Source organism: Ctenopharyngodon idella, chromosome 1 (genome assembly GCF_019924925.1).
Source record: "Ctenopharyngodon idella isolate HZGC_01 chromosome 1, HZGC01, whole genome shotgun sequence".
In the NCBI taxonomy this organism is placed as follows: Eukaryota; Metazoa; Chordata; class Actinopteri; order Cypriniformes; family Xenocyprididae; genus Ctenopharyngodon; species Ctenopharyngodon idella.
Window position 1 is genome coordinate 25,300,410 of NC_067220.1, and position 21,339 is coordinate 25,321,748.

Below are 21,339 nucleotides of genomic sequence, written 5' to 3' on the forward strand. Positions count from 1 at the left end.
TTCATTTTTAAAAATAATTTACAATAAAAAAATGAACTTTTTCATGATATTCTAATTATATGACCAGCACCTGTATGTATATATATATATATATATATATATATAAAATTGTTAATTCCTTCGAGCTTCAAGTTCATTCGAATCCAAGCTGAGTGTGGTCGGTCCTCCCTTAGGAATTATTAATCAACTGGTATTTACATCCATCCCGTCCATCTGAAGGTAAGAGCTGTTTTATTGATCAGAGTTAGTTGGGGATGAGTTTATACAGAATCGGTTAGTAACTGAAGGGAGTAATAAATACGACAGTACTCGTTTTGAAATATGTTTCAAAACGAGTACATAAACCATACGGCGTAGGGACCACATGAACATTACACACACACACACACATTATTATATATATATATATATATTTATTCTGATTTAAGACAGAACTATTAAGATCAGGGTTAGATCATTATTCGGGGTGAATAACTGTATATTCACTGTAATAGAGGAGAGTGCCATTAAATATATCTAATATAAAGTGGGTTTTTTAATGAAGAAAAAATAAATTAATAAAAATAAATCAATAAATAAAATCAGAACTGGAAATAAATGCTGGATAAAAACACTCCCAATGAATGTCCAAACAGCGATTAGTGCATCTTGTGCATATCAGGTTCATCGGTTCAAAGGTTCATACTTTTGAGGTCTGGTACAAATATGACATGCAAAAATTATTATTAAATAATTACCTATTTGTATGCACAATTAATCATTACAAGATTGCGATCTCAATTCAAACTCATATGCAATCTAATTCCTAAATTACAGTGATTCCACTCTGCCTTAGGTTAGGCAAAGTGGAATCACTGTAATTTAGGAATGAGATTGTTATTTATGATAATTTATGATCAAACAGGAATATTTAAACTTTTGCGCTGCCTCTGATCCAGAGAGCGCAGCAGGCTATGTCTGAAACAGCTTAAAACCCAATGTTTTCAACCTCACAGTATTGTTATTTCTGTGTTGCAAAAATCAAATAGTAACGAAAGTATTGGGATAAAATTTTATAGTTCGGATACAACCACAGATGTTGTGGCAGCCGCAAATGACCTTTGAAACTAATGCACGCTTCAAATAAAGATTGTATCTATTACATTATTACACCAGTAGGTGGGGATCAGAAACTGTTAAAATGTATTTGATTCATTAATTTCAACAATTCATTTCTTTAACATAAATTAATTTAAATGAATATTCTTTTTTAAAATATATACTTATAACATTTTAGATATTCATAAAAAGACTAATTTATAACATTAAATAGAACATTTTGACAGAACCTCAAGTAAGTTACATGTTATTTTGTTTTGTTGTCTAATGTTTTGTTTTCAGAATTTTGGAAGAAAAGTGATTACTATTTACAAAAGCATTTCTTATTTAAGTCCATTCCATTGTGAACGTGAGCTGTCTGAACGACTGTCAGTGGGGAGTTAAACAGTAAGGGCCCTATCATACACTCAGCACAATGCGGCAGCAGGTGCGATGCAAGTGTTTTTTGCTAGTTTCAGCTTAACGCAATTATCATTTTCACATCCTGCGCCACGTTGTTGAGATAGCAAATGCACTCGCGCCCATTTGTGCGCCCATGGATGTGCTGGTCTGAAAACGAGGTGTGTTCAGGCGTATTGTAGACGTATTGTAAACTGAAATAGACTGCGCCATTTACCAACTGAAATCTGGTCTAAAGTCGATGGCACAATATTGTTTTTGTTATTTGAAGAGCGCGTTAGTAATATGCGGGTGCACAACGTGCGTACACTTTGCTTATTACACACAGGAATGCACAGTAGCATACAAACATGCCAAATACTAAAAATAAAAGGATTAAAATGTAAAAGATTATTATTATGTGCATAAAGATAAAAATGCTTTGCTGGAATCTGGCTTTTCCCGTCGATGGTCTGCTCAAACGCTTTAACCTCGCGCACAAGCAGATCCGTTTCCTCACTAGACAGTTTTTCCACTTGCAAATTCCGCCATGTAAATAGCGAATCCGCCATGGTGCGAGCGCAATTGGCTTTTAAAGGGAATGGGAGATGAGACTCTGATTGGTTTATTGCACGTTACGCCCAAAACACACCTGTCATTTTTCCCGTCCTTAAACTAGCAAAAGTGGATTTGGACACACCCTAAGGGCACTTGCGCCGTGTGCTTTGGACCATATGTTTAGATCATTAAAATAGGGCCCTAAGTGTTTGTCAGATCTCATAACCAGTTTTGCGTGAGAACGCAAAATAGCTTTGGGAGAGAACACAAAAGTTTTGCAAGGGAACGCAAAGTTTCTCAGGGGAAGGCAAAAGCTTTGAAAAATATTTGATCCTCCAATCCCAAATTTTTTCCACCACCATGTCCCTTTAGGGGTTCCGTAGAAATAGAATCTTTTGTAACATTATGAATGTCTTTACTGTCACTTTTGATTAATTTAATGCATCCTTGAAATTTTAATGAAAATAAAGGTCCATGTTTAATAAAAATATTTAATAAAAATTTCACTGGTATCTAAAATTTTGGTGCCATAACCTTATTTATTACAATATAAGGATGCATGGGTCAAAAACAAAAACAATAACTATTTTATTCATTTATTATTATTATTATTATTTTTATTTTTTTGTGGTGGGGCCAATGGAAATTGAATCATTTAATTTATTGAATCGAATCTCGAATCGACTCAAATTGAGATCTTGTGAATCGGAATCGAATGGAATCGGGACATCTTTATCGATACTCAGCCCTAGTTGTCACAAGAGTAGTTTCGTTGTGCTACACAATAACAATAAAGTGCTTGAAACTGAACTTGTACTAGAACTATATTCATTGGTTTTACCCATTGTGATGTATTATTAAGGGAATTTGGCCTTTGTGTTGCCTCATATTTATACTCAGGAAATCATGGCTGGACATTTTCAAAAAACAATGCAGATTTATTTTCACATCCTTCTTTTCTCATGTTTACCAAGGGTCCCAATAATTCTGACCAGGGGGCATATTACAGAAACTTTCTATTTTAAGTCTTAAATTAAGATCTGACAGATTAAAATGGAGAAACAAAACATTTGTGCTTTTAATTAAGTGCTGCAGAAAGAGAAGTTTTGATAAGGTTGGTAAGCCTATCACTATATTTCATGGGAGTCTGTAATTATTTATCAGTGTTTTATCGTCAAAGTTCAGCACATCATTTGGGTGTTCAAAAAGACTTTCCACCACTAAACATCACTGTTCTTCATCTTGCATCATTAATAAATGTGACGCCATTCTCAGACGGCTATTGTTATGTGATTTTTACAGTTGGCTTTCAAATAATTTTGAAGTTAGGACACCAGTGGGGTTGTCTTGAAGTTAAGACAGTTTTTTAGGATTTTTTGTCGAGTTAGGATGCGTCTGTAATACCCCTTTCCTATCCGTAGTTAAGATAAGATAGTGCACTTAAGAAAAGTCACTCTGTAATAGCTTTTGTCCTAAATAAGTGTTCTAACTGAAACTGCCATGGTTACCAAAAATATAAGATAAAATTCTAAAGTCTTTCTGTAATATGCCCCCAGGACTCTAAATGCAATTGATGGCAATACCTTGCATGCAGACCATCTTAGACTAAGTTCCCCAGTACCTGTAGGAAAAAGAGACGTTGTGTGATCTCTTGGATTAGCTCTTCAGAAACATCTTCTGGAAAAAACTTTGCCCGGAACTTGAACTGCAGAGGGTTTTCCTTTCTAACATCCTGTTGAGTTACCTGCCAACAGTTTTCACAGAAACACATTAACCCTTTAACTTTCAACCCTAAAAGAGCCAATTAAAAAAATACATTTTTTTTCTTAAAATTCTTATTATTGGACACATAAAAAATGACGTCAAGCAATTTTTGGTGAAAATTTCTTTTTATCTAAAAAGATATAAAACTCTACCATACGGTTGAGGTCTCTGTTTATGGTAAATCTTGCTTTGCATGAGAAGTACTATTTTATGGCCTTTTTTGAATAATAAACATACACTACCGGTCAAAAGTTTTTGAACGTTAAGATTTTTTAATGTTTTTAAAAGAAGTCTCTTCTGCTCACCAAGGCTTCATTTATTTGATCCAAAATCAAGGTCAAGGTACCATTTATTGTCTCCCTTAGGAGAAATTTGTCTTGGACGAGAGAACTGCTGCACATCAGCCCACCCAAACATACATTTCGTACATATATCCATTCCACATAAAACACTCTACCCTACAAAAAAAAAAAAAAAAAAAAAACACTATACTAATAATACTAATAAAATACCTATAAAAAGAATACACTTTTAATTAAATAATTTTAATTTAACACATAAATTAAGCATGCAGCATCTTTATTACCTTACACTGCCAACAGTACATGCAGTTGTGTAACCACCTTACTGGAGTTGCTCATTAAGCAATTTTATTGACAATGGGACAAATGAATGTTTATAGCGATTATGCTTACATAATATTACTGTTTTTGCTGTATTTTTTTACATAAAAATACAGCAAAAACTGTAATATTGTGTAATTTTTTTTTAACAATTTATAATAACTTTTGAACAAAGTTAAATAAACTGCATTTTAAAATATATTCAAATAGAAAGTTATTTTAAATTGTAAAAAAATATTTCACAATATTACTGTTTTTTGCTGTATTTTGGATCAAATAAATGAAGCCTTGGGGAGCAGAAGAGACATTAAAAAATCTTACCGTTCAAAAACTTTTGACCAGTAGTGTACCTGCAAGTAGTTCTTAAGATACCCTTCCATAATTTTCAGGATCCACATGAAATTAAATTTATTTAAAAGATGTGTTTAGAAATAAATAATACACACAGTGCCCTCTGTAAGTATTGGGACAGTTAAGACAAAATTACTCTGTTAGCTATGGTGTCAAGACATCTATAAATATATAAAAAATACCATTGAAATTAAATGTTTGTTTATTGCTAATGAATTTGCAAGATTGTTTATATCAGGAGTTTTAAAAAGTTTTAATGGCAAGGAGCAATTAAACAATCCCCTTGTGAAATCAATTATTGATTTATTAGGCTTACAATACAATATATAATATAATACAATATAATATAATATAATATAAAAAAAAAAATCATTTAAGTATTTAAACTGATATATCAGTTTAAATGCCTCAATTTGTTTTAATATTATATTAAATTATTATAAAATGATTACAAACTGAAGCATTTAAACAGATCTAGCTATTTTCAAAAAAAGTGAGCATGTGAATTATTTTATAATCTACTTAAACTGACATATGGAACTGAGGTATTTTGAGTTTGCACCCTACACCTTTGGTGGGTGTGTCATCATAAATGTCTCTGAGTTTTGTTACCGTGCTGTGCCGATCGCCCGCGTTATTTCCACCACCTAATCAAGCCACTATTCTTTAAAACATGATGACGTTTTATTTTACATGTTTTTACGTTTAGTGTCGCCTCTCGTATTGAACTATTTGGTCCGCAAATATTAAAGTATTACTAGAGCGACGGACTTGGCTTACTGCCGCTCACACACGCTTATATCTTTCTCTCTCTATGAAACCTGTAAACCGCATTCACTGGTTCTAACTCTATAGCAAAACTAACTCTATAGTGGGTGACCAGACCACTGCAATTATTTTTAATGTAGATTACAGTCAAATGGATTTCCCACACATTTTGCATCTGTCCTGTGCGCGGCATTTTATTCTTTCTGCACAGCTTAGAGGAATAACTGGTTACTGTATAAACTCTCTCTTAGACCTAAATCATACATATAGGTATGTGAACACAAATACTAGCTACACAAGTTCAAATTTACATGTTGTAAAATGTGTCTGAATTCCCAAAGTTTCCAAAAGGGATAGCAGTTACCATAATAGTCTTCATCCACGTCGGTTGTCTTATTACTTGCAAAGTACTACATTTGAAGAACTTGGTCTGCGACCAATAAAAAAAAAAAAGTATACGTTCTATATCAAGGATGGGCAATTCCAGTCCTGGAGGGCAACTGTCCTGCAGAATTTAGCTCCATCCCTAATCAAATACACCTGTCTGTAATTTTCAAGCAATCCTTTAGACCAAGGGTCTTCAACCAGGGGTCCGCAGCAGTACTGTGGGGGGTCCGCCCATTAAATAATTTTTTTGTTAAAGTAAAATATGGGTAAAAAAAACATCAAACAGTCAAATATAATAATAAATATGATCACAAATTTAAATATAATCAGCCATAAATGAAAGCAAGAGCACCCTCAGTTGATGCTGTAATATCATACTGGCAAAAGAGATTTGGCAAACCCTCCAGTGCATTTTTGTGTTTGCGCTCTGGAGAACTTCAAATGTTTCTATTTACAAAGTTTCCCTTTCGAGATCGGTCTCTCGACATTAAGTCCATAGCTGACTCATTAACACCCTTTCTCCAAAATGTTGAAGTCCAATTGAATCACGCTATTGCAATAGCCAATGGCGCTCAAGCGCGGGAAGGCCGGCTGCTATATTGTCTTGAAATCTTTCTACTTCACTCAAGCCTGTTGTCTTCACCGTGGATATCCGTGCTTAGCAGACAATGCCAGAAGATAATGTCTCTACGAGGATGCCTCATATGCGGGGCCCATTGAGTTGCCATAACGAGTGTGTGCTGTGTCTGGGCCATGGGATTAAACATCAGGATTAAACACTGTTGGCTTGACATCTGCAGTCACAAACATCTTAATTCATGTTGTTTCTTTATACTTTTATACTTTATGTATTAATGTCTTAATATATCCAATATTCATTTAATTAATTATGTGCTGTATTGTCATCTCATCTTAATGTCACAGGATAATGTTGTGAAGCATTAAAGGGATAGTTCACCCAAAAATGAAAATTCTGTCATCATTTACTCACCCTCAAGTTGTTCCAAACCTGTATGTGTTTCTTTCTTCTGCTGAACATAAAGGAAGATATTTTGAAGAACGTTTGTAACCAGGCTGCTTTGGGGCACCAAAGGAAAAAAAAAATACTATGGAAGTCAGTGGTGCCCCAGAATTGTTCAGTTTCCCATATTCTTCAAAATATCTTCCTTTATGTTCAGCAGAAGAAAAAAAATGTATACAGGTTTGGAACAACTTGAGGGTGAGTAAATGATGACAGAATTTTCATTTTTGGGTGAACTATCCCTTTAATTGGTAACACTTTACAATAAGGTTTCATTTGTAAACTTTTTTTTTTTTTTTTTTTTTTTTTTATGTATTAACTAACATTAACTATGAGCAATACATTTGTTACAGTATTATTTATTAATCTTTGTTAATGTTAGTTAATAAAAATACAGCTGTTCATTGTTCATTTACATTCCATTAACTAATGTTAACAAATACAACTTTTGATTTTAATAATGTATTAGTAAATGTTGGAATCAACATTAACAAAGTTTAATAAATGCTGTAGAAGTACAGTTCATTATTAGTTCATGTTAACTAATGAAACCTAATTGTAAAGTGTTACCTGTTAATTTTACTCTGCATGGTAAAAAAAACAAAACAACAACAACAACAACAACAACAACAGTTCCCTTTCGAAGGGAACTCAACTCTGCATTGACCGCATATGGGGAACGTCACACGTGAACCGATGTCTGAAAGCCAAGGAATCAAACCACTCCAATCCTATTGGCTGGCGACACCCTATGACATCATCACAGCGCAACCTGGAAGTATAAAATGAGTGCCTAGAGAATCAGTCAGTATCTTTTCGTCTTTCGGGACTGTTGTGTCTTTGCCATTGTTTTCAAATCCGGTAAGGAATTTTTCTAATATATCTGACAAGCGTTTTATGAAGTGTGCTGACCCGTGTCTGAGGTTTCTGACACCGGAAGATACACACAACCTATGCATTTTCTGTCTGGGCGAGAAGCATGCACGGACAGTGCTTGAGAGCGCTGTCTGTGTTAATTGTGAGCATTTTCCCAAAAAAAACGCTCCGTTCTCGTCTGGCCCTCTTCTCGAGGGGAGAGGCGTCAACATCTGTGCCCGGTGGTTCTGGCCCCGCTCGTGCTGAGGCTGAGCGGCGGCTGAAATTATGGGGCTTTCAGGTGGAGCTCGCTGCGGAGTTTGAGAGAGATGTAAATCTTTCTCAGCCCTCGGCAGCTGACGAGGATGAGCTTCTGGATGACGATGACGTCCTGTCTTTGACGTCATCGGATCCGGGAGCGAGTGCTCTTCTGGCGGCCAGCCCCAGAGAGCAGGAGATGGCGGTGGATGAAGAAGCAGGCCAGCCTGCGACTTCCTCTAGGCCTCCCTGCCCAGCGTATGCTGAGTTACTGGAGGTTATGGAACGCGCTTCTGGCAGGCTGCAGCTGCCTTGGGAGTGTGTTAGGAAAGAAATCGCACGCGGATGACTTGACGAGCGGTACCTTTCCGGCCATAACCCAGTAACTCCAGTGAGCCTTCCATTCCTTCCTGATCTACACGTTGAGATCAAGAAGGCATGGAAGAACCCATACTCGGCTCGCATTCATCTTCATCAGCGGGCGAACTTCGCTGATGTTGAAGGGTTGAGCCAGCATGGGTATGTGTTGATGCCCCCTATTGACGAGACGTTTGCGAACTATCTAGCGCACCGACACTAAGAGCTCCGCTCCTGCCGTCTAAGCCCCTTAAAGTTACATCACGCTTGAACGGCAGGGCATACGCGCCAACAGGTCAGGCTGGTGCAGCATTGCATACGATGGCAGTGCTGCAAGCGTACCAGGCTGATTTGCTGAAGGATCTGGATCAGGGGCAAGGTTTGTCCCCTGAAGCGGTGGATGAGCTGCGCCGCACCACAGATCTCACTCTCCGGGCCACTAAAAAAACTGCCGCTTTGATCGGTAGATCGATGGCGGCAATGGTGGCCACGGAGAGACATCTGTGGCTGAACCTGGTGGACATCGGGGAGAAAGAGAAGGGCTTTCTCCTCGATGCCCCGGTTTCGCCCGCTGAACTTTTCGTTACCTCCGTCGAGGCGGTGGTTGGAAAGTTCAGGGAGGCGAAGGCGGGCTCAGCAGCGTTTAGAACCTGCATCCCGCTCAGATCCGAATCTGGGCCCAGACAGCCGGGAGGTCCTGGCTCATCTCGAGCCGAGGCTCAGAGGCAGGGCCAGAGGTCCAGCGTCGCCGCTCGAGCACCTACTCCTCCTAGGAGCAAGACGCAGAAGCGGTTTTTGGATACTGTTAACATGCTCAGGCGCTGATAGTTGGGCCCATGATGAATTTTTCTGAAGGCCCGCCTTCTGGCTTGATGGTGAAGAAGTTATTTTAGGCTTTAAAGAACCTTAGATTCCATCCTTCTTTATGGAAAGAGTGAGGAGTCGTCGTCTTCGGTCTTCGAGCCGCAGGAAAGGTAAGCTGGGTCAATATTTATGTTCTAAATATGTTGACCTTGTTTTTCCTGTATAGTTTTTTTGAGCATGTAGCCGTAAAAATTTAGGGGTTTTTTTTGGGCAGACTGAAGTTGTTAGGCTGGCTAGAACGATTTCTGTGCAGGCCACAAAATGGCCGCCATTTAGCCACCTTAGCACTCGTCACTTCAGTTATTTATGTCCAGGACGGCCCTAATCGGCCGCCTGTCATTATTTGCTTGTTGAGCTTCACTTTATTTCCTCTTTCTGTGAAGATTTAGAGTGAAGCCCAGGCTTTGCTAAGTGTGTGGCTCTGTAGGCCCACAGCTTAGCGGCCCAGGCTAGAGCTAGGTTAGGTGTTTATTGTTATAAATCACCCTCTGTAATTTCTATCCCTTATTAGGTTGTATAGTTCCTAGTTCTGGCCTCCTCCTGAGGGAGTTGTTAGGCCATATGCCCATTTCCCCTTACTTTATGTAGGTGCAATTACTGAGGTTAACAGCTAAGGTAGCAGGCTGTTACTAGCCTCCCTGGTGCTGTTTCTCAGGTGGTAGGCCCTTATCTTTGCGTAGATAAGTTTATGCAGTGTATGCTAGGCCCCACTCTCTAGAACTTAATTCATGCTATGATTTGTCTTTCCCTTGAGCCCCTTGAAGTAACATTCAAGTTTGAGTTACGGTGCTAGCTTTTTAGTTTCCGTCCTCTAGGGTTCAGTACAGATCTGTAGTTGTTTGGTGAGAGCATTTATCCTCTTTAGGATGGCATGCATTTGCAAAGCTTTTGTCTGCTTTGAGTTCTAGTTTTGCCCTACATGTATGTGAGCTTTACTCTAGTGCTGCCACAGGTTAGCACCAGTTCTCAGAATAGTAGGCTTGTGTTAGCCTCTATTTAAGAGCATGGTGACTTTTGCACTCCCCGGTTAAGGTTTGGTGCCTCACTGAGTGCATCACCTGTTGGATTGCACACTCAGGTTGAGTGTAGAGAGCCTTTTTTTTCAGTTTTCTGTTAGCTTCCGCTAGGTGATCATTGCCACAACAGCTATATTGCATATAACTGTAGGAGTTGTAGGCTCTAATGTATTTAGCCTCCTTCTAGTTTGCAGCTTGTGTTTACAAGTGTTGTTGGTATATGGTCATGAGTTTTGCTCACTTAGTTTAGCACTGCCACATGTTTATGCTTGTGTCTGTTTGAGGTAGTAGGCCTTGTAGGCCTCCCTTAGACCATGACAGCATTTCATTGTACCCCTATTATGGTACATTGCCTGTTGGAATGTGTAGACTTAGCTTTAACCACTGGCTGGCGCCACGTGTGGCTGGAGTTGTAGGCACTGTTTAGGCCTCCTTTCAGATTACATGTTGGCACAGTTCTGCTTGGGTTTTGGATGACCCATCACCACTGATGTGGTCATGATTGCCACTAGCTGATGCCACATGTTTACAAGTTGTAGGCCTTCTAGGCCTCCTGTGTAGCATGTTGGAGTTCGGTTGTGTACTCCTCTCACTCTGAGAGCAAAAAGTGTTTTTACTGAGTACGTTTCTGAGTGGCTGACCTCTCAGGGTGTGTTTTTGTAATTAACCTTACTGTGGTTCGGTTTTCTACATTTACTTCCTTGAGCATGGTTTATGTTTATCCTTTAGCTCTAGTTGAGCTAAGTAGCTACCTCGTAAATACGTTGGTTCTATTTTGCTCCTAGAACTTTAGTGGCCACTAGACTAACGCTGCGTGTTTACAAGTAGTAGGCCCTTGGGACCTCCTTTTTAGAACATGCTGGTGTATGTAATAGTGTACTCCTCTCGCTGAGAGAGTTAGAAGTGTTTTGCTGAGTACATTGCTGGTTGGACAGAGCCCCAGGTGACTTATTAACCTCCTTGTAGTTCGGTTGTTTGTCCTTCCTGGAGCTTCAAACACTGCCACGAGCTGAGGCAACGTGACTGACTGAAGTTGTAGGCCCGGTTTTTGGGCTTCCTTTAGTTTATGATGGCGTATGCTGTATTCCTCTTGCTTTAAAGAGTAAAAAGGTTCTTTTACCGAGTACACTGCTTGTTGGATTGTGTTAGGTGGACTGTTATGTGGGCACTTTACAGTCTTATCTGCTAATTGTGTAGTTTCTACTTCACGTAGAACTTTGTCATGTTGTAGGCCCCTCTTTGGCCTCCATGATTATGTGCCTACAGTATGGTCTATCTGCTAGGTTGAGCTTTGTACTCCCCTGTTAGGGTTGTTTGTAATAGTGCTTAGCTCCCTAAGCTGATCATTGGTAAGGCTTCCATGAGGCCTCCCGTTGAGGATCAGCCCCAGGCTGGTTTGTGCTCCCCTTTTCAGGGTCTCTTAGCGCACAGCCTCCTCAGTGCAATTTTAGGCGCTGAGTAGATCCTAGGATTGAGCGGATTTTATGCGTGGGTTTGAGTTGCTTACTGCCTTTCTCGCAGTTGCTCTTACTTGCTGTCTTCACTGAAGAATGCGTTGTTGTGACTCTGTATTTAGACAGGGTTGGCCAGGACTGAGTTTGTCCTATGTCAGTTTAGGTCGGCCTCCCTGGTGGCATTGGGGTGACTATGTCCCCCTTTCAAGTGACTGGCCGGGGTTCCCTTCGGTTCCTTGGCCACATTCCCTTAAAGGGACCTGCTTTCTGCGGAAGTTTTGGTCCAGCCTTTGTGTGACCCGAGGGTGAGTTGCTTTCTGGCATTTCTCCCGAAACTGCTGGATGTTTGTCTAGCCATTTTGGCATGCACTCTCCTGGCGGCGTGGCGGCGTGGGTATATCGTTCCCCATATGCGGTCAACGCAGAGTTGAGTTCTCAGGTTACTCATGTAACCATGGTTCCCTGAGAACATGCTTCGGGGCTGCCTGCTGAACAGTCCCTCAAGATGATAAGATACTGACTGATTCTCTAGGCGCTCCTTTTATACTTCCGGGTTGCGCTATGATGATGTCATAGGCTGTCGCCGGCCAATAGGATTGGAGTGGTTTGATTCCTTGGCTTTCAGACATCGGTTCACGTGTGACGTTCCCCATATGCGGTCAACGCAGAGTCTCGTTCCCTGTTCTCAGGGAACCATGGTTACATGAGTAACCTGAGACGTTTTTATGCAGTTAAAACCAAGGCATGCTGATCATAGATGCACAATTAACATCATGCAACTAAGACTACTCAGTAAACTCTATTAAATTATTTTACCATCACTTAATCTCCTCCTTCCTGCTCTTCCTCTGTCTGCACCTCTCGTACTGGGTGCTGACTGCTTTAAATATCAGACCAAAATCTGATGTGTCCTGACAGAGAGATGACTGGCTTGAACATATTTGTTAACTTTTCACCTGATGTATTGCACTTATATTTATCATTTGGTCATAAACATTTATCTACTTTAAAAGAAAAGAAGACTCTGACTGGAACACTATCATCATCCCTGACCAGCCATGCAGTGGAATTGTGGTTGAAGTTTTAAACATGAAACATTGAAAATGAAAAACTGCACTATTTGTGTGATATTTATTAACTATATTAAAATGATTTATCGCATACCCCTAGCTGTGACTGCTCTTTCCTATCCTCAATAAATAAATAAACATTTTTATAATCCTCTATTTATATACAACATCTATCATCAGTCAAACCATTGTTATGCTTTCTATGGAGTTTAATCTAAAATCCAAACGTTGAATGGTATGCACATGAATAATTCTTTATGAAGTAAACATAAGAATCCATCAATATTTAAAATAAATGTTTATGTTCACACTCGGACTAAACAGAAGTTAATAAACTAAAGTTTCAACTGAGTTTACTTCAGTAAACACAGATGAACCGATCAACTGCACATACCTCTCTGCATCATGACTTGAACTGGTCGACAGCTGATGATGTAACACCCAGGTAGGCACGCCCTCACGTGATAATGATTGGTCAATTGATAAGCTTCAATCTGATTGGCTAAAGAGTACAAATGACCCAGGTGGGAGGAGGAGCACAGCCAGGGAAGTCTCAGAAATACACACACAAATCCAAGGTGATTCACACGCCAATGTGAGAATAAACTCGTAAGTTTTAAACATTCTAAACTTTTTTGTGCACAGTTGTATATCTATGAATTGTGTTTTGCATTTGTGAAATGTATTTTCTGAATATCTAATTTTATTTTGCACACGTGAATTGCTTTTTGTGAATATATATATATATATATATATATATATATATTTTTTTTTTTTTTTGCGCACGTGAATTGTTTTTTGTGCATGTGAATTAGGTTTCATGCATGTGAAATTGGCTACGCATGTGTTCATCATGTTTTTTGCATGATTTATAGGTCTATTCTGGCTCCATAGAAATCCACTCCATCCCTCCCCTCTAAGCCATGTCGCACTACAGCCCACACGGCGGAGAACACTTACATGGCGGCAGGACATGCTGCGTTGGCCCTGCACACCCTTAGCATCCTGCACACCCTCACCATCCTGTGTTCTAGACCAGGTTGCTGAAGTCCCTAGACGAAGAGGGCCCAGACTCGGAGTCCTTGCGTAAATGTGTATGGTGGCGGACCTCACCATTTGCACTGCTAAAAGGTCACTCAAGGATTTGGGGACAACATAGGCAGTCTGGTCGTGCTACAGAGTCATCTATGGCTCACCTTGACAGACATGTGTGACGCTGACAAGTAGCCGCTGCTCATCACCCCCGTAAGCCCCAAAGGCCCTTTTGGAGATGCTCTTGCGGCCTTTTGGACGGCCAGAAGCTGAGGAGGAGTATTGTTTGTTCTGCGGAACAAGTCGCTTCTAAAAAGAGTTTGAGTTCTTTCACCAGCCCCCCTGTCTGTTGCAGTGGGCAGAAAGAAATGTTTGTGTTGTGTTGCCACATAAGAATGTTGTAATAAATGCAAAATCAAACATAACTCAATATCAGAGCTCTTTTCCTCAATTTCTATTGCGCGCCATAAGCAAAACCCCTCCCACGGGATGATTTTGGACTGCCGTTCAATGATCGTGTGGCTATCAGTAGAATGGGTTCAGACAATTTTCAATGTCCTGACCACGTTTCGGAGGGCAGAGCCATTCCCCTGAAATCTTTCCAGAGATTGTTGGGACTTATGGTGGCTGCAGCCTCAGTTTGCCGCTTGGGATTGCTGTATATGAGGCCAATGCAGCTCTATCAGAAAGATCACATTCCACGGAAAGCGTGGAAGGCAGGGAGAATGCACATGCTGTCACCCTGGTTCGACAGAACCATGTACGATAAGGGGATCAGCATGGGCAGGGTGGTCAAATAAAAAGTGATCACCACAGATGGGTCGCTGAGTGGTTGGGGAGCTTTATTTGATGGCAGACTGGCTTTAATATATATAAAATATAAATATAAATATAATATATTTAAATATATAAACTGCCTGGAGATACAGGCTGTTCATTTGGCCCTGCAGGAATTCTCATTCGCACGGACAGCACAGCAGTGGTGGCATTCATCAATCACAAGGGAGGTGTGCGCTCACATGCACCGCAGAGGCTGGTGGAAAGCATATTCTTATGAGCAGATTAGCGGCTGCTCTTGATGAAAGCAGTTTATATACAGAGTAGGTTGAACTGCAGGGAGGACATGCATTCCACAGGAGGTGTTGTCAATGGACCATTCCGCTGAGGAGAGACCTCCTGTCTCAGGCGAGGGGCACCATGTGGCATCCCAGGCCAGAGCTATGGGTTTGCATGTGTGGCAGGTAGGGTTGGCTTGATACCACAATTTTGGCTTCGGTACAATACCAGAATCTAATACCTCAGTATTGATACTAAAGCTGGGGACACACTTAATGACTAGCTGAAACATTCTAAGACTGAACTCCTCACTTTCCATCGAATGGATTTTAGTCTTTGACAGTCAGAGAGGAGCACAAACCTAATGACTGAGTCAGTCCACTACTCAACACATTTAACGATTGGTGAGTCACGATGTGACATTCTTCCAAAATCAACTGCAAGATCTTGTACAGAAACAAACATGGATGTCAACAGAGAGCTGCCACTACTTATTTGCAGTGCAATTTTTTCAGAAAAAAAGAAAACCCCTGCCGACAACACTGGTGTTATTTTAAAAATGAGAGAAATCACTGCTTATTCTAATTTTAACAGAATGCAGTTTCACTTTTTTCCGTCTGCAAAATTAATAGCTTAAAAACAATTAACTTGCAATGTTAACGTATGAGATAATACAAAAGAAACATCAAAAAGATGTATTTGACAAAATTACAAAAAGAAGGACGAATAATATCTGACAGGGAATGCATCTCCACAGCATAGGCGCCAGTGCCAGTCGCACATATTAAACATGTTTAATAAAATCTTTGTGAGGACGACTGGCAACAGCTGGTTCTAAAATTAAAGACTAGAATCTTTAGACATCGCACACTACATGACTTAAAACACTGACTATAAACACCGACTGAGCGCAGCTGGAACAAACTCTGTTTGAGCATGATAAGCATCATAAGCATCGTAATAACCAACTCCAGTAAATCGAACTCCAGTGTGTTCACCTGTGTTAAGTGGGTTCAGAGCAACTTAAACACATCTGATTGGCCATTAACTTCACATGTGACACTGTATGTCTGTGATTGGCTACAATGCTCATCATTGCAAAAACACATTGTAAATAGAAACCTTTGACACTCTTCACAGAGCACACTTACACAAATACACATAGTATCATTAACATTATATCGTTATTAACGATGATCTCATATTTTATATAGTCAGCACTCAGCATAATTATCATGTAGAGTGAGTTTTATGTGTTTGATCCATCTTGTTCCTCTGTAGTAACATTTGCCGGTTTTGCATGTTCTCTGCTTGGTGTGCAGCCAAGCAGGAGAGCCCTGTCACCTGTCCCATATCAGCAAGCCTGCAACCTTTAGCCAAAAAAGCGTAACGGCTAATGCTAACGCTCCGGCTCTGGCGGTACGCAGGGAAGGAGTTTTGAACGGGTACTGATGTCACTGCCATTACACAATAGGCTGAGAGGTGCCGCACGTGAATAAGTTAGCCGTTATGCTTTCTCCAATGGTAAGAGATACAGACCCTCTCATCTCCCTATAATATACAATCTCTGTTTAGACCCCTGCTTTTTTTGTTAGGTTTTTCAGGTGTGTTTGATTGGGGAACAAGCTAAACTCTGCAGGGCTGGAGTTGCCCATCCCTGTTTTCTAGCATAGATACAATCCAGACTAGGGCTGCATGATTTGGAAAAGAAAAGAAAAGAAATCGGTAACACCTTATAATATTTCAATTCAAGGCTCTAATTCAAGGATCTAATGTTTGCCTATAGAACAACCACTGGCTCTGCACCACTAAACCTAAACTCACTACTTCAGACTTATGGCGCCTCCAGAAGCTTGCGTTCTGCAAGTAAACGGTGCCTTGTGGTGCCATCCCAAAGAGGCACAAAACCACTCTCACGGACCTTCTCCTGGTCTGTTCCTGGCAGGTGGAATGACCTACCACGCCCTATCCGAGCAGCTGAGTCTTTAGCCATTTTCAAAAAACTGCTAAAGACATATCTTTTTCGTCAACACTTGACCCAGTAATATTAGCACTTACTTTTTATTTATATTTTACTTTTCTTTTTTTGATTTCTATTCTCTTTCTCCATCTATTTGTGTATAATAATAAAAAATGAGCACTTTACTGATGAAACTGTGACTTGACACGGCACTTACATACTGTTGTACTCATGTTGATTTGATTGCTTCTACTATTCTCATTTGTAAGTCACTTTGGAGAAAAGCGTCTGCTAAATGACTAAATGTAAATGTAAATAACTCACACTACAAATCATTAGTTAAGCATTAGTAAATAGTAAAAAAAATTGTAAAATATCCAGTGTGTTAATAAATGCTTTATTAACACGTATTCCTTCTGTATTTCATGATTAATTCAGGTAGTTCTGAAACATTTAGTAGTTAACTATTGTCAGTTAACTATTTTCATGAGTTCATCTAAAGTAAGGACTATTTATGCCTCGTAAAGCTTTTACAAAAGAAATTTAAAGGCTCAGTTATCTTCTAAACACAACAGAGTGATACAAAACATAGAAATATTTATTTCAAGATGAAAAAAATGAAACTGTAAATCTTATTTTGTAAAAGCTTTACTAGGAACCACGACAACTCCTAAATAACTGGTTTGTAAATAATTTAATAATTTAGAAATAATAAACTGATCATTAATAAAGTATGAAAATGCAATTAATAAACACATTATAGATATGATTATAAATCAAGAACAAAGAATTTATAGCTGTATTTATAAACTGCTTACTAATGTCTATTAAAGCTTTACAAATAATGAATTGACTATTTACTAATGCTTAACTAATAATTCATAGCGTGCAGTTATTATAAAGTGTTACCAAAAAGGGTGATTGTGATTTTTCTGGTCAAAATTGTGATTTGCGATTTCAAATGTGATTTATAAAACAAATGGGAAAAAAATATATATAAACAATACCAGGTTTGTTTTGCTTGTTTGTAGGGCTGCATAATTTGGCCCAGAATTTTGTGGTAATACATTAATCTGACTAATAATAATAATAATAATAATAATAATTATTATAATTATAATTATTATTATTATTATTGCTAAATAAAAATATTACAATTACTACTTACCAAATAAGAAATATTACTATTGTAATAACTTTCATTATTAAAAATAAAAATAAGAGTATTTAAGGATAAATATAACTATAATAATTTGAAAATAATCATATTTTTATTTTACAGAAAACTTGTATGGGAAGCTGCGGGGTTACCTGTTAACATGTAAGCAGCTGTGTACTTTAGGAAGCCTCCGGAGCTCAACTATGGTAACGGGCGTTTCGTTTCCGACAGGCGCTGTAAGCACTGAAAAACGTACTCTGTTACAAACGTAACCTCGGTTCCCTGAGATAAAACTCCTTTTTTCCTCGAATTGAAGCCTTTTTCAATAATGCAGTGTAACTGCATGGCCATTGGTTCAAACTGGAAAACTTTCTGAACCAATGATGGCGCGGCGGAGCTGCGCGAGCCTATGGCGATGCAGTGTGCTAAAGCCCGCCAAAATGGGCAGGGCGTCTGGCTATATAAGTGAGCATTTCACCATAGGATTTCAGGTCATTCAACTGAAGCGACGACACTGAGTCGTGCAGCCCCGTGGCACGGCAACTAAGGCAGTACTCGTATCTCAAGGGAACCCCGCGGCTGAACCACAGAGAGCGGCGACAGCCCGAAGGGAAGGACTGTATATTGGTAAGCCACTCCCTCGAATGCGAATCTCAAGAATCGTCTGTGACGGGGGGCTATCTTGATGTGAAAGTACGCGTTTTTCAGGTCCAGTGAGAAGAACCAGTCCCCGGGGCAAATCTGCGCGAGGATCTGTTTCAACGTTAACATCCTGAACTTCCGTTTCATGAGGGAGCGGTTCAGGAGTCTGAGGTCTAGGATGGGTCTGAGACCGTCATCCTTCTTGGGGACGAGGAAATATCGGCTGTAAAAACTCGATTCGCTCTCTGAGGGGGGGAACTATTTCTATGACTCCCTTTCCTAAGAGAGTCATCACTTCAGCGCGAAGGACATGAGCGTCGTCCGGTTTCACTAAAGTGGGAACTACTGCGCTGAAGTGCAGGGGTCTTCGGGCGAACTGCAGCGAGTAACCTCTATTTATTATCCCCAACACCCAGCTTTACACTCTGGGGATGGCCTGCCAAGCCTCGGCCCGCGTGACAAGGGATTGGATTAGGTTGGTTGACAGAGCGCTGTGTAGGGGCCTAAGCACCGATGAGTGTGGAAGAGGAAATATGCTCTCTTTTTGAAAATGTATGTTTTTTTACTTTGTTCGCCAGGAGAGCGGCGTTTGGCACAGGCGCAACAACAGTGGGCACAGGGCGCAAAACAAACATTTTGTCCCCAACACCTGAACGGGGTGGCGGGGGAATTAGACGAGGCAGCTTTGGGGGTGGTCCGGCCGCAGCAAGACTTTGCCCCCTCCTTTTCCTTACTGTTATATCAGGAAGACTTTGGAGGCGTCGGGTCCAGCGTAATCCTAGGCCAGGGTCCCCGACGTCTCGCTTAGAGGAGCTAGATCACTGACGTTGCTCCTTAGGGGGCACTGCCTGGGAGGTAGAGGGTGCAGGTTTGCTCTGCTGCTGAGTCGGCGCAGGCCTGGGGCGCTTGGGCAGGAATTGTCGCATGGCTTGGGACGACTTCTGTGCAGCGGTGAAGCCCTTTACGGCTGGTCCAAAGAGACCGGCGGGAGAGACAGGGGCGTTGAGAAAGGCCACTTTGTCGCTCTCCTTGATCTCCGTCAGATTAAGCCAGAGATAGCGCTCTAATACGACCAGGCTGGCCATTGACCGCCCGATGGTCTGGGCTGTAGCTTTCGTGGCATGCAGGGCCAAATCCGTGGCGCTGCAGAGGTCGCGAAAGGCAGGTGCATCAGTTCTAGACTCGTCCAGGGAACGGAGAAGTTTTGCTTGGAACACCTGGAGAATGGCCATGGTGTGGAGCGCAGAGGCAGTTTGGCCTGCAGACGAGTAGGCTCTGCCAGCCAGAGCAGAGGTCGTCCTGCAGGGCTTGGTGGGAAGGGCCCATTTATTCTTCCATCCCACAGCTGCGGGAAAGCAGAGATGAGCAGCCACGGCCTCGTCCAGGGGTGACATCTGCTCGTATCCCTTCTGATGAGAGCGATCCACGGTGGTGAGAGCTGCAGAAGTGGTGGTGCGTAAGCGGGCCGAGTAGGGGGCCCGCCACGACTTAGTCAGCTCGTCGTGCACCTCAAGGAAGAACGGTGCAGAGCGCTGGCGAAGGGTCTGCCGGTGTCCCGGCAGGAACCATTCGTCCAGTCTGCTGCGCGTTGGCTCTTCAGGGGGAGCCCACTCGAGGTCGAGTTCCTCAATGGTCTTGGAGAGGACGTGGAACAACTCAGCGTCCATACCTGCCCTGGCGTCGATGTGCTCCAGAGACGGCAGGTGGGCGGGGTCTTCGGAGTCGCTGGCCCATTCTTCCGTTTCAGAAGCCGCTAATGACACGCTGTCATCAAGCGGCTCGTCCTCAGAACCGCCAAACGAAACGAGGTCGCTCGCTTCCACCGAGGGACGCTGTTCGGGGTGGGAGAACAGGACGGGAGAAGTCTCTCTGGGTGGAGAGAGTGAGGCACGCGGGAGCTGAGCCAGTGTGAGCTCACTCGTCTCCGAGCGCTGAGCCCCTCTACCCCGCTGTTTCTTCCTCGCATGCTCGTGGAAGGAAGAGAACGGGAGGAAGAGAACGGGAGGGCGCGAGGGGCCACAGTTGTGGCGCGTCATTTGCAACAATGTTGCAGCGCCGTGAAAACGGTGGTTAAATAGCTCTTTTAGAGCGGTGAAAAACGCTGGAAATAGCTCTTTTGTGAGCAGTAAAAACCCGCTGTAAATTGCTCTTTTAAGCGCACCGAATGGCGGCAGGGGAAGCGCTGAGAAACCGGAAGCGCTCAAAGGCGGCGCTCAAGGGCGGGCAGTCTGCGAGGGTGCTGGTGCTGCAGGCGGTCGGCGAGTCTCCGCTGGTCCGCTGCGTTGCCTCTTCAATGGCGAGAAGCGAGCTGTTCCAGCAGGCGAGAGAAGGCGAAGGCGTTCAGTCTCAAAGAGAAGCGTCGTCGTCGCTGAAGGAGAAAGTTCTGAAATCCTATGGTGAGATGCTCGCTTATATAGCCAGACGCCCCGCCCATTTTGGCGGGCTTTGGCGCGCTGCCTCGCCATAGGCCTGTGCAGCTCCGCCGCGCCGTCATTGTTTCCAGTTTGAACCAATGGCCGTGCAGTTACACTACGTTATTGAAAAAGGCTTCAGTTCGAGGAAAAAAGGAGTTTTTCCCACACGCAGTATGAGTGAAGTATCGAAAGGGAACTTAAAGCACTGTTTATTTCATTTGTATCCTTGTTTTACTGTATTTGTCCTATTGTTT

The 21,339-nt window shown here is 41.4% G+C and overlaps 1 protein-coding gene across 5 annotated transcripts in view; it reads right to left on the minus strand.

Annotated features, from left to right (window-relative positions):
• Window positions 1-21,339, minus strand: part of LOC127514079 (radixin) — a 310,901-nt gene that overhangs the window by 193,848 nt on the left and 95,714 nt on the right. For 2 of the 5 annotated variants that reach the window (XM_051896486.1, XM_051896467.1), the window contains exon 5: window positions 3,656-3,778. The exons of 2 other annotated variants lie outside the window; for them this stretch is intronic. In XM_051896486.1, the coding sequence (XP_051752446.1) occupies window positions 3,656-3,778 (123 nt within the window). Of the gene's footprint in view, window positions 1-3,655; window positions 3,781-21,339 lie in introns of those variants that run through there. One more of the 5 variants, XM_051896495.1, reaches the window with a different exon arrangement.